Below are 14,255 nucleotides of genomic sequence, written 5' to 3' on the forward strand. Positions count from 1 at the left end.
GAGGGTCTCTGGGTGGGCATTTTCACCCTCCCTCCCCAGTATGCAAGGGAAAATTTAGTCTGTATGCAAGGTTCATGTGACTAAGCATTTAGCCTATTTAAACTGCATTGTTTAGCAATAGAAATTCAAGTCTCAATTGTTGCTATAATGTAAGGATTACTGGTATACAAATGCCACAATAAATATTTTCTCAGGTTGCCTGGCACAAGTACTTTACATAAATGACAATACTGATTTGATTACATTATGATGCATATGTCATTTTCCCTTCGCTTTAGGTGTCAAACTTGCCACATCCTGTTGCCTCAAATTAAAATACAATACAATACAATATCAAATGCCAAATTCTTAGTCAAATTAATCATTTTTTTAATTATTTATCCAATCATTTCTGGTATATATCATTCATGCTGTGCTACCTTCTTTTCAAGTGCTATCATCCGGATTTTAGATAATGTCCTTCGCCTTCATTTATATTTAAAGTGCTATAGCTATCTAAATTTCTCTTGGCTATTTGCTATTTTTCCTAATTATGCCATCATGCTTCAGTCCCTTTCTAGCATTCTTAGAAAACACATTCCTACTTTCATCTGAGAAAAAAACCCCTCATTTTATTGTAACTGCCCTTAACAATAGAAAATATCCAAATTTACATCTCTTTAAAAGCCCAGGAAGGAAAGAAAAAAAATTAAAAAAGAATAAAAGGAAAAAGGAAAGAAAAAAGAAGAGTGGAAAAGAAAAAGAAAAGGAAAAACACTATTCATATCGTATCTTAATCTATAGATAGGTGGAAGGGTTGTTGTTAGAAATTTTAAAATACATTTCCTACTCAATTCATTTATTTAACTTCTTTCATTATATCAGTATGTCATTTCTACTTTAACAGGTCAAAATAAATATAAATAATTATTATTCCATTATTTTATGCGAAAAGTATCTTCCATTAAAAAAGACCAATCTAGATATTTTCCACTGCCGTTCTTAGTGTGATAATCTTTCCTAATCTGTAAATCCTGCTGCCAATCCCAGCGTAATAATTTTCCTTATTTTCATTATTTTCATTGCTAAATGCAGTGCCATAATCTTCCCTAATCTATATATTTCCCTAATCTATATATTATCCCTAATTCTAAATATCTTCCACTATTGAACTCATTGATAATCTTCCCTAATCTATTGATTTTAACTCTTTGTTGTTTCAACTGTCTTTCCTTATAATGCCTAACATAATTAATGCTAATTATTATCCCATATTAATCCTACTCCTATTATTGTAACTCTCCTCCCTTTTCTTTTCCCCCTTCCTCCCACTTTGTTCATCTCCATAAATGAAATAAGCAATTTATAATTTAATAAATTAGAATAATAAAAAAGAGAGAAAGGAGAGCAAAGAAGAAAAGAGAAAAAAAGGTCATCCAGACATAATCATAATCATTATCAAATATCTCACCTATATCATGTGCAATGATCAAAGCTATTTTCATTTTTTTCATTTATAAGCCATTAAATTTTCTCCTCTTATATAATTCTTCCATTTTACACTTTATATCACTTGCTTATATGTGTATATGTATATGTATATGTATTTTCATTGGTAAGCTCCCATAAAATTAAAATATAAAATGTTAATAAATCAAATTCATTAAGTATACTCAATTATTTTTGTAATTTATAATTTTGTAAGAACAGAGAAAAGAGAAAAGAAAGTGCTAATATCTTTTAGTAACTTTTAAATATTCTTACAAGTATTTTAATTTTAATTTTCTTAAAAGCATTTAATTCTTAGAAGTATTTAATTTCAATTTATATTATTCAATGTAATTTCAATCAAATCAATCAGTCCATTTAGATCAAATAAATTCAAATCAGTTTAATTCAGTTCAAATAATTTCATCTTGAATGTTGAACATTAACTTCCTTCCATGTATTAGCTGGTCAATTTTCTCAAGAGTGCTGTCTTTAAACCTGTAACAAATGTAATTCCAGTCAAATCAATCAGTCCAATTAGATCAAATCAATTCAAATCAAGAATACTGTCTTCAAACCAGTAGCAAACGGCTATATTTCCTCCAGCCATACGATGTCGCTAGGTGATCAATTTTCCAAGTCTTCTGTGAATAGCTCTTCTCTGAGTAGCTCTGAATAACTCTTTTACTGTTACTTCTGGTTTTTTTCTTCCGTTGTTTTTACGTTGTTTTTTGTTTATAGAAGGAAGGAAAGATAAGGATTCCACAACAAAAGTTTAAAATTCCAAATTCCAAAAGAGAACCAATTAGGTAGTTAAAAATAATCCAAATGATGGCCAATTTTACTACTTTAGAAGCTTTTGCTGAAATGCCATGTTGCAGTGTTAGCTGCCTTCTTCAATCTCAGGGCATTTTAACTCCATTCAGCAACCAAGCGAGAAGCAAAAGTCTAAAATCCCATTCAGGCACTCTCTGCTTACCCCCATAGACAGAAAATCTCTTCTTCCCCTCTGCAGGTAATTAGTCTAATTTCTCTTTCCAGATGGAATCATTCGGCTATCCTCCCGGTGTTATGTAGTCTTTGCAGCTGTGTTGGAACAGGCATGGCTATCTGTCCGGCTTCACCACAGCTGGTGCAAGACAAGCCAGTTCACCCAGCGGGGCATGCCAGCCTCTGCCAGGCCCCTGGCAGCATCCCAAGCGTCACTCTCCTGGCAGGAGAGATCCGGTCTGGTCCAAAAGGACCAGGACCTCCAGGCAATGGGACTTGGGGACATTTCCAGAAGAGAAGGAAATATCCCTGGTGCTGTGGCCATGAGACCCTGCCCCCCAACCCATCAAATTGATATCCTGCCTTAGGCCTTGATGTAGAGGCATATTGCATATGCACTTATATACCTATCTTCATTGTTTCATAACAGCCAAGAAATTCATATAAATAACATGAGAAAGTTAACTAATGAAAAGATTTCTTGATATTTTATTCATTTCTGTCATATTAGCAAGGCTCAGGGGGAAAAAATCTTGCATGTTCTTTGGCTCTCATAATAAACACTCTTGTCTAACAATTTCATTAAATCATTAAATCAAGTCAAATTTGTCCTCAATAATTGTCTGATTTTTTTAGAGCAAATTCCAGATTATAATGATCAGAAATATCATGTGAGGTTAATTATGAAAATGAAGCATTTATGCAGCACCTATTTCTTCTGGGCATATTTCCCTGGAGTATTTGTCTCCTCTTAAGATCTTATAGTTTGGAGCAATAACTGAAAGAAGCAAAGGCTGAACTGCTGCTTTAGTTGGCATTGGTGATTTTAAACCTTTCTGCTGAATCAAGATTTCTGCCACAAATGAAATAAAATGTGCAATTTCAAGCAGGTAATTTTGGTACAAGATCTGTGTGATAGTGTGTGCATATATTTGTGTGTAGAAATGAACATGTGTGTGAGAGAGACAAAGAGGAACATATATTTTATTTGTATACATTTCCAAATTTTTAAACACTAGTATATAGAATGAGTTAGGATTTCCTTCATTTCTCTTAAAAGTAAAATCAAAGCCACTGGAGTCTAGGCATAAACTACATACAAATTGTTTGAGAATAGAGAATTAAAAAGAGGAAGCAGGTTGACACATAGGCAGAGCAATAAAACCAACAATGGCAAACAATTTGTAGTTTTAAATCTAATGCAGGATTAGCTGCAAATAGGAATGACATAAACTGTAACTTTCCAGTACTTTTTTCTTTCAACAGCCACAGGATTTGAATCTATGTCATAGACTATCAACAGCTCTTCCAAATGAGCCTATATTTTATGTCAAATAAAGGCTCATTTGGAAGGGCTATTGAATTAAGTGTATTTGTCAATAATATTTAGAACTCATTTTGTTTGTTTTACACGTTCTAAATAAATTAGATTTAAAATTTTATTCATTTAACTTTGGTAGCATGTCTTAATGTGATACCAATTCCTTCATAGGTTTGTGACTGGACCTGAATTGAAAAATTTATTCATATGGACAAAAAAGAAGTAATCAAAATTAAAATAATTGAAAATGTTACATCTGAAACTTTATACAAGTATGTCAATCTCTTTTTTTACTTTTTACTTTTGCAATAAAATTTAAAAATTATGAGTTCTAACCAATCACTCAATATAAACCATCTTGCATATTATTACTTGATTTATCATTTATTTTCTAATAATCATGAATCTAATAATCTAATGAATCTAATATTCATTGATTTGAACTACTGAATGCCAAAAAGAAGAATGAACAGTACAAAAGAAATGTAGTAAGTGGCTTGGTTATATAGAAAGAATGAACATTTGCAAAATAAATTTGTGAAATAAAAGGATTTGAAACAAAAGTAAGAGAGGAGCAGAAAAATTACAGAGATGAAAAATGTAAGAACCAAAAACAATCTATGAAACAGTTAGATTGAATGAGAAAAAAATGTCTCCAAAGTAATGAAATAAATAAATAAAATAAGCAGAGAGTATAAATGTCAGGGTTAACTAGAATCAGACAGATTTCTTTTTTTTAAAAATCTCATAATTTTAATTTCCTTTAATGAATTCTTCTGACTTTTTCGGCACTTTTTGTAATGCTATTTTAATATGTGTATTTATTTTACAATTCTGCTTAGGTTAATAGTAAGGGCTTTGAAGCACAGGATACAATATATCCTGTGCTTCAAAGCCCTTACTATTAACCTAAGCAGAACTGATAGACTTCAAAGGCTTTGGGTTTTTATTTGCATATAAAAGACCTCTATTTCAGGCCTTATTCCTTGGTAGAAAAATAACTGAAAAAAATGTTCTGTAATATTCCTTCACAGATAAATCTTCAATATAACATGACACAGAATTCAACTTCTGTCACTGAATTTATACTCCTGGGACTCTCCAACGACCCTCAGGCCCAACTCATTCTCTTTGGTGTCTTTCTTATTATTTATTTGATGGCTGTGGTTGGAAATATACTTATCCTTCTTATTATCAGTTTAGATGTCAAACTCCATAATCCCATGTATTTCTTTCTATGCAATCTCTCTGTAGTAGATATTGGCTACACATCTTCCACTGTTCCCAAGATGTTAATAAATTATCTCTCTAATGATAAACAAATCTCTTTCTCAGGCTGCTTGTCTCAGATGTACTTCTTCATCTCCTTTGGTGGCATTGAATGTCTTTTGTTGGGCATCATGGCATATGACCGATATGCAGCTATTTGTCACCCTTTGCATTATGGTGTGCTCATGCGGCCCAAAGTATGCATTTGGCTTGCAGTAGCTGCTTGGATTCTTGGCTTGTCTAACTCAGGTATCCACACTGGCCTTATGAGCTCTTTGTCCTTCTGCCAGAACAATGTCATAGAACATTTTTTCTGTGACATCCCACCTCTTTTCCAACTGTCTTGCACTGATACTCAAATCAATCAAATTGCTACATTTGTATTTGGAGGAGGTATAGCTATGAGCTCCTTCCTAGTGACTCTGTTGTCCTATGCATATATAACTTTAGCAATACTCAGGATTCGAACTAAGGAAGGACGTTGCAAGGTATTTTCCACCTGTGGCTCTCACCTGGCTGTAGTGAACATCTACTTTGGCACCATCATCTTTACTTACATTCGCCCTAATTCTACTTATTCTCAACAGCAAGATCATGCCTTACCAGTGCTCTATGGGATTCTAATACCTACGCTTAATCCAATCATCTACAGTTTAAGAAACAAGGATGTACAACGGGCACTTCGTAAAATAGTTCATGCAATTTAGGGGGAAAGGTTTGGGCATTAAATAGCCAATGTTTTCCAAAAAAAATTTAAAAATTAATTTAAAGGCAGCAGATTCCTTGTATAAGGCTAAATTGGACAATGTTGTAAGCATAATGAATTTGACTGTTTTGATTTTGGTGAACAAATCTATCACAGTTTTGCAGAACTTAATGCTTGATGTTAGACAATGTACCAAAATATTCAATCTTCTTCTTAATGACCGTTTGACTTCTGAATTATGAAGGATCAAAATCAAGCGATAATGTGTTGAAGAACCTTATTGTTCTTATGTGCTGGACTGGCTACTCTGGCCAGATGGTTTTAGACTCACCATGAAAATAATAAATCTTATAAGGCCAATTGAATTCTAGTGAAATTTTACCACCACATCCCCGCCTGTCTGAATACCTTACTATGGTTAATTATTTATGAATAATAAAAACACTTCTGTTAATCCAGAGTCCTAGATGAACATAGCTATGGTTCTATTTGCCTGCAAAGATGTTTCTTTGCAGGCAAATAGTTTTTTCCTGAAGATTATTGCCCTATATGCATGTATGTGAAAGACTGCATTATATGAATAGCATGACTCTTGCACTCCCGATTCTAAAATTGCTAAGAATGTATGCTCTTTTATTTAATTTAAAGCAATTACTGAAAATCTCAGCATCTTTTAAGACTACTTGCTTCCAAAAATGTATGCATACTCAGATATTTATGTCTTACATTGCTCACTCCATTAATTCTTCCCAGTTTTTCTCCCATATCAAATGTCTTATATCTATAGAGCTATGATTTTTCAAAATAACCATAGCTCAGCAGTGGGCACAATAAAAATTCAATCAAAGTAAGAACAAAGGCCCTCACTGACAAATGAGCAATATCTTGAAAAGAACATGAAACACCAGGAGGAGGAGGGAGGGAGGAGAAAACAGAGGATATTATGATGCTATGCTTATAAACCAAAACCAGCTTAGAAGATTGCTGGCCTGAATATATATAGTACAGTAGAACCTCGACATACGAGCTGCTCTACTTACGAGTATTTCGAGATAAGAGCTGGGAGGGGAGAGACATTTTTGCTTGACTCCCGAGCTCACATTCGGGATACGAGCCAAGGCAGGAGCCGGGCGCTGGCCTGCTTTTTGTCGTTTCCCCCCTCCCCCCGCCTGCAAGCGCTCTGCCAGGCGGCTCTCCCCGCTCCGCGCCTCCTTTATCTCTGGGTCTGCGGAGCGAGGGAGGGAGGGTTCCGGCCTTCCGAAGTGGCGCTGGGTGAAAGGGGGCGGGCGAGCAGCGGCGGAAGGCGAGAGGTGCCTCTTCGATCTGCCGGGAGAGCCGGAGAAGGGGGCGTCCGGCCCCCCCCACCCCCAGCAGAAGCCAAGGACCCCCAGAGTGGGGCGGCAGGGGAGGCGACCGCCTCTCCGCTCGCCAAGGCTCCTTGCCAAGTGCCGCTCGTGCCGCTTTCCAGCGCTGGGCGAAAGAGGGTGGGCGGCCAGCAGCAGAAGGCGAGAGGTGCCTCTTCGATCTGCCGGGAGAGCCGGAGAAGGGGGTGTCCGGACCCCCCCACCCCCAGCAGAAGCCAAGGACCGCCAGAGTGGGGCGGCAGAGGAGGCGACCGCCTCTCCGCTCGCCAAGGCTCCTCGCCAAGTGCCGCTCTTCCCGCACCAATTAAATTCGTAAGTTGAGGTACTACTCTAGATTACTTTATGAAAGAAGCTGGAAGAAATTATAGAAGAACTGTATACATTAAATCAATTATGTAAGTTCCACATAAATTTAGGAGATGTAAGTAGCTTTGAGGTACATGGCTAGGCATATAGTAATGAAACACTGGGTTTTATGGTTAAGCCATTGCAAAATCAGAAAAGTGAAGAAAGATAAGCATGGTATAAAGAAATATTGCCAGAAATATATTATATGGATGTAATGAAAACTTGAAACATGCTTAATTTTGCTAATTAAAAGGGGGGGTGGATTCAAGAAGGTATAAATTGGTTCAGATCTCATGAACCTATATCCCATAATCTATACTGCATTTACACAATTAATTTCCTTTTGTTTAGTTCTCATTATTGAATTAGTCTTATTCAATACTGACTGCTAAAGAATATTGATTACTAAAATGCAGCTTCTTTTATCTACCAGTGATTTCCAGTGAAATGAAGAAGTTAGAAATTTTCTATTAAAATTGTCCAGTAGATATGGACTGGAATTCCTGATGATAAAGGTGAAAGTTTTGTTCACAAGCATCCATCAATGGTTTTCCAGAAAGGCATTTATTCTTCCTTAAGTGCTATAATGCATCCTGTGAAAACCTATAGGAAATTTGTAGTATTTATCTACAGTTAAAAAGTGGTTCTACTTGTTTTTAGGAACAATACTAAAAAACAAAGATATTATATATTGTGTTGCAAATTATCGCATAAATGCTGAACCCAACTGTTCAGATTAAATTGTGTTATATCTGCTGTAAGTGGTCTATGACCAGTGAGTTAGTGACAGCTTCTGAAAAGGATGAACTCTAGGCCAGCGTTCTTGCCAGCTGAATCAGAGAATGAGAGTGAGGAAGAGTTGGAACCAGAGGAACCTCCAGAGACTGTAGAAACCCCAATGATGGTAATGTCTGAGTCAGAGGAGGAGGAGGACATGGGAGACCAGGAGCCCCATTAGATGCCTGAGTCAGAAGGTCAAGAAGCAGACAGGAATATCTTTATGGGGAAAAGTTCAGAAAGTGAGTCTGAAAGAGTATGAAAGTGAGTATGAAAGAAAGTCTAATCAGTACAGCTCTGAGAAACAGTTGACCACACCCAGTCTGTATATAAGTAAGGGTTTCTGGGTAAGGAAGCATGAAGTTTCAATCTTCACCATGGTGGAGGACTCAGATCTGGAGTCCAAGAACTGCCGTGCTGAGAAACTGCTGTGACTCCTTTAAGAGTCATGCAGAGATGCCAATGAATGCGAAAGAAAAGAAACCTGGAGACCTGTAGGGGTATGTGGGTGATTTACAGACATTATCTTGAGGAAGAATGTGCTAATTAGCTCTGCCTCGGCTGCCAGCTGTTTTTTAACTTTAGGCCAATTTGAGCGGGGCCTCTGCCAACATGAACTGATAAATCTGCTCCTGTCTGGACAAAGCATCTTTAATTATATAAAAGTATTTGATTGAATCCTTTGTTCATGGGGGCTTCTTTGTTCCGATCTGATAGGCCCAAAGCAGAACAACATCATACACTGACCAACAATAAGAATTGGACAGCATATATTAATTAAAAGAAGAAGATATGAGAAAAGGAATGAAAATTTAACTAAATATGCTATACATCAACCACCAGGGTTATTTGCAGGAGAGGTGGAGTAACGACACAGACACAAGAGCTGGATTTAAAACTGGGTCATTTTTATTAAAATAAATTTGCATAATTTATTTGCATAAATTAGCATAATTAGTATAATTAACCATAACCCTAACAAGGACCCGCAGGGTCAAACAATTGCTTCCGGGGCGGAAAATGATGTAGAATAAACTTCCGGGCAAATTATGGGCGTAGCTCCATGATAATCCAGGTGAGGGACCACTCCCCCACCTGAGACCTTGCCATGCACTTGCATGTGGGAGGTCCCGTCGGCTAACCCCTACAAGGGGAATTAAATGGGCGGGACCCAAAGACTGCTCAGGTTGCCAATACCACAAGCCTTTGGAGAGAACCTGTCAATCATCCCCAAAGATGCCCAATGGAGAACACGCAGTTGCTAAACCACCACCCAGTTTTCCGCCCCTAACCTGCCTACCCAAATGACCAAAGGTAAGCCAATTAACCTAAAACAGCTGCAAATACTCCCTAATTGGTTATCCGTCTCCACAGTGTGGAATAGGTGAAAAAACGGTCCCGGCTAAGTGCCCAGACCGCCAAAAATTCCTATTTGGCCCCCTAGGGCGACCCTCAATGGCACACTGCAAGATAGGGAGGGCAGGCGGGTATCTGCTACTGACGAAGTCTGGGCGAAAAGACCAAACTCCGAGCCTGCCAGCCCTTTTATAGGGCTGGCAGGCTCCGCCCGGACACGTCATCAATCAGACCACTCTGGTCTGATTTTCGGCCGAGATATCGCGAAGCCTCGCGAGATCTCAGCTGAAATTCAAAATGGCGGCTACGCCATGGCTCTGTGTTCCCCGGGCCTCCTGCAAAATGCCCCGGGGGATGAAGACCACCAGCGCTATTGCAGGAGAGGTGGAGTAATGACACGGACACAAGAGCTGGATTTAACACTGTGTCATTGTTATTAAAATAAATTTGCATAATTTATTTGCATAAATTAGCATAATTAGCATAATTAACTATAACCCTAACAAGGACCCGCAGGGTCAAACAATTGCTTCCGGGGCGGAAAATGACGTAGAATAAACATCCGGGGCAGCTTATGGGCGTAGCTCCATGCTAATCCAGGTGAGGGACCACTCCCTCACCTGAGACCTTGCCATGCACTTGCATGTGGGAGGTCCCACCGGCTAACCCCTACAAGGGGAATTAAATGGGCGGGACCCAAAGACAGGTTCCCCCCAACTGCTCAGGTCGCCAATACCACAAGCCTTTGGAGAGAACCTGTCAATCATCCCCAAAGATGCCCAATGGAGAACACGCAGTTGCTAAACCACCACCCAGTTTTCCGCCCCTAACCTGCCACAGAGTGGGGGTCAGATCTCTATCTTGGCCCCCCGACTCCCCCCTCTAACTGCACCAGCTCGCGCAGTGACCGCTGCAGGTCCTGTAAGAAGATGGTGTTCCCTTGTTCTGACAGGTGAACACCGTCAGCCTGGTAAAGCCATGGCTGATCTATGGTGATGCAGGGATGGGCCACTACAACCCCACCTAACTCTCTGACTACCTTACCCAGGGCCTTATTAACTCTCCATGTAACCCGGTGAATGGTCCTAAGGGAAATGGCGTCTCTCCACGTGATCCTCGGGAGGATCTCAGACCACACCACTTGCGTGGTGGGCCACACAGTGCGAAGCCACCGCAGGTCTTCGCGATCCTGGCAGATCAAAGGTAGACCTCCAAATAACTTTTATTTGTACTGGTTAGTGCCTTGCAGTGGCATTGCAAAAGTTCACTATATTTCAAAGAATTGGTGACATTCCCTTTCATATTCAGAAAGATTTAGAAGCTTATACTTCATTTTAAACCTGCTTCTTTCATTCTTATTTTTTTAAAAAAACCAACAACTGTGGAGAGTACTGATTTATCAGACTTTCATTCTCAATCCAGAGTAATCTGCTTTGCAATTTTGTGACCAGAGAAATAAGAACAAGAAATATTACTATCAGATAAAAGCTTTGAATGTTGCTTATTAACTAAGAGTTAAATGGATTTAAAGAAAACCTTACTGGAGAAATGCAGGTTTATGGGGTGGCAGATGTAGTAAAGGTTTTACCACTAGGTTTTGAATTCAGAAATTTTAGAGCCATTGTACTATTATTATATTAATGGTAAAAACAGCCCTATAACACATTAAAAATCATGGTAAGCAATTACTTAGTTGAAGGGGCAATGGATTGCTGAGGTTAGTTTACAACAAAATTATGTTATTTGAGATGTACAACACTAGAAATGATATAACATAGGAAAGTTTCTTCAAAAAAACATTTCCTAACTTCACTTTCATAGAATGATTATTCATACAAAGTGATATTGTCTGTTCCTATCCTAAATAAATAAAAACTGTATTGGTCATTTTGGTTATGGAACAACTGGATAATAAAGATAAAACTATTAGCTTTTGTATTCTTCAATTATGGAACAACTGGATAATAAAAATAAAACTATTAGCTTTTGTATTCATATGATAGATAGATAGATAGATAGATAGATAGATAGATAGATAGATAGATAGATAGATAGATAGATGTTATACATGCTTTGGCTTCTGATGTTATCCAGTAGAAACTTTAGAGAAAGAATTCCAATTTACAATTCTCACAAGTAATCTAGGATGCTAAATACAGAAAACATGCAATCATCTATCACCCAACTCTTCTGGGTATGTCCCACTGGAATATTTATATAGATTGACTATTATAACTTGGGTTATGATTAAGGGATAAAGAAGCAAAAGAGATGCTCAGTTTGTCACAGACTTTAGAATGAAGCAACTCCAAGCAGGTAAAAATTAAAACAATAGAACTAGAGGCAAAACAGATCACAGATTAATTATAGTTAGCTGGCTGGCTGGATAATTGGATTGATGGGTGGGTGGGTGGGTGGGTGGACAGGTGGATAGACGGATGGATGGACCAGACCACAAGCCAACCAATAGGCAGGCAGGTAGACAGATGTAATAATTTGGATCCATGATAATTTGCACTCCTGGAATATAATTTTTAATATAATTATAAAATGTTGGATTAAATTTGTCTCAAATTTTCATTTTTCCAGGAAATGCAAACATAAACAGCCAAATGAATATAGCTATATTTCAAATATATTTTTCTGGTATCTAGGTTATTCATATGATAGATAGATAGATAGATAGATAGATAGATAGATAGATAGATAGATAGATAGATAGATAGATAGATGATACCACTACTACTACTACTACTACTACTACTACTACTACTACTACTACTACTATTAATGATGATGATGATGACAGACAGACAGACAGACAGACAGACAGACAGACAGACAGACAGGCTGGCTGGCTGACTGACTGACTGACTAACTGACTGACATAGTTTCCCTTAATTTTGGACTGAGTTCCAAATTACATACCTCTACTTACAGTCTTTGAATTATATACAAATTCCAACTTGATTGAGGCAGCATTATGGAACTCTCCATAACATACTCTTAAGATTGAAAATGTGATCACCAGTTCAAAAGTGAGGGCATAGTACTGTAGCATGACAAGGAAGTACTTCAGATTAAGAAATATGATAGCATTTATTCTATTTTGTATACTATTTGATTTTCCATAGGTCCCTGAAACTTTCACAGCAAGAAATGATCAATATAAGTACAGTGACTGAATTCCAGCTTCTAGGTTTTTCCAATATTGAGGAACTTCAAATTATACATTTTGTTATGTTCTTGGCAATTTACCTGGTGGCTCTGATGGGTAATTTACTAATTATCACTGTCATAGTCATTAATCCCCACCTTCATACTCCTATGTACTTCTTCTTAGTAAACCTCTCTGTTGCTGATCTTGGTGCCATTTCTGTCACTATTCCCAAATCCATGACCCACATTAGAACAATTTCATATACTGGATGTGCTGCTCAAGTATTTTTTGTCATATTTTTTATGGGTGTAGATGTCTCTCTCCTCACAGTTATGGCATATGATCGATTTGTTGCTATTTGTGATCCACTGCATTATACAATTACGATGAGCAGGGAATCCTGCATGAAAATGGCAATAATTGCATGGGTCAGTGGTCTTCTCTATGGATCAGTCCATGTTGGTGGCACATTTTCTATCACCTTTTGCTCCAATGTTGTCAAACAGTTCTTTTGTGAGATCCCCCAGATATTAAGACTATCCTGCTCTGACCTGTATCTCATAGAAATTGGGATTCTAGTTTTCAGTGCTTTTCTGATTTTTAGTTGCTTTATATTCATAATAATTTCCTACGTGCAAATCATCACAGCTGTGATGAAAATATCTTCTATGAAGGGAAGACAGAAAACATTCTCTACCTGCTTGCCTCATCTGATTGTTGTATCCTTATTTATCTGCATCTGTGCCTTTGCCTATTTGAAGCCAATCTCAAGATGTCCATCTGATTTTGACCTGGCAGTAACTGTGATTTACTGTTCTGTGCCATTCATGATGAATCCAGTCATTTATAGTGTAAGGAATAAAGATATCCAAATTGCTCTATGGAAGCTCCTTAACTATCTCACCCTCTGGGTGGCTTAATGTTTTTCTTCATTCACTTTCCATAGATGTATGGATAGAAAGAAAATTGAGACTAACCATGTATGTAGTAGTACGAAGCTGGATATTAGCTGAATGCGCGCACGCACACACACACACGCACAGTATATTTTTAAATTTAACTAAAATTTAAAGTGTTTTTTAAATTTAATTATATACACATGCATACACAGCATGTGTGTGTGTGTGTGTGTGTGTGTGTGGCTATAATTAAATTTAAGTGGGATCTGAAATGAAACAGTTTATTTTAGTTCAACATTCTACAGTATGCCTTCTCAGGCTATCTATGGATAGATTTTGTCTCATTTTGTGTCAAATCGGCCTAAATTCAGCTGAGTGCTTCTAATATAAAGTGACCAGGCATCCTGCTTTCTGCGGGACAGTCACAATTTTTTGCAGTTTGTCCCATGTCCCGGGGCACTTTTTAAAAGTCCCGATTTTTTGAAACAAGCCACTGGGAAGTCGTGAACAAGGAAGTCTTGCAACTTTTTGCTCTTCGCCCCTGCAGTCATCAAGTAACACATCTGGTGCCCCTTCCCACTTTTCTCCCCCCCTCTTT

At 37.7% G+C, this 14,255-nt stretch overlaps 2 protein-coding genes across 2 annotated transcripts; both read left to right on the forward strand.

Moving 5' to 3' along the window:
- The first annotated feature begins 4,818 nt into the window (after nt 1–4,818).
- On the forward strand, nt 4,819–5,754 carry LOC139175743 (olfactory receptor 5AP2-like). Its single transcript, XM_070766982.1, has one exon. It carries the CDS (start codon nt 4,831–4,833, stop codon nt 5,752–5,754), a length of 924 nt encoding a protein of 307 aa, XP_070623083.1. The 5' UTR covers nt 4,819–4,830.
- A 7,003-nt stretch (nt 5,755–12,757) lies between these two features.
- Nucleotides 12,758–13,678, forward strand: LOC139154033 (olfactory receptor 14A16-like). Its single transcript, XM_070728461.1, has one exon. The coding sequence runs from the start codon at nt 12,758–12,760 to the stop codon at nt 13,676–13,678; it is 921 nt and encodes a 306-aa protein (XP_070584562.1).
- The last annotated feature ends 577 nt before the right edge of the window (nt 13,679–14,255 follow it).

Source organism: Erythrolamprus reginae, chromosome Z (genome assembly GCF_031021105.1).
Source record: "Erythrolamprus reginae isolate rEryReg1 chromosome Z, rEryReg1.hap1, whole genome shotgun sequence".
Taxonomy (NCBI): domain Eukaryota; kingdom Metazoa; phylum Chordata; class Lepidosauria; order Squamata; family Dipsadidae; genus Erythrolamprus; species Erythrolamprus reginae.

Bases quoted from the DNA above. Each gene is read 5' to 3' on its own strand.
- LOC139154033 (XM_070728461.1), top strand. From the start codon at position 12,758: ATGATCAATATAAGTACAGTGACTGAATTCCAGCTTCTAGGTTTTTCC.
- LOC139175743 (XM_070766982.1), top strand. From the start codon at position 4,831: ATGACACAGAATTCAACTTCTGTCACTGAATTTATACTCCTGGGACTC.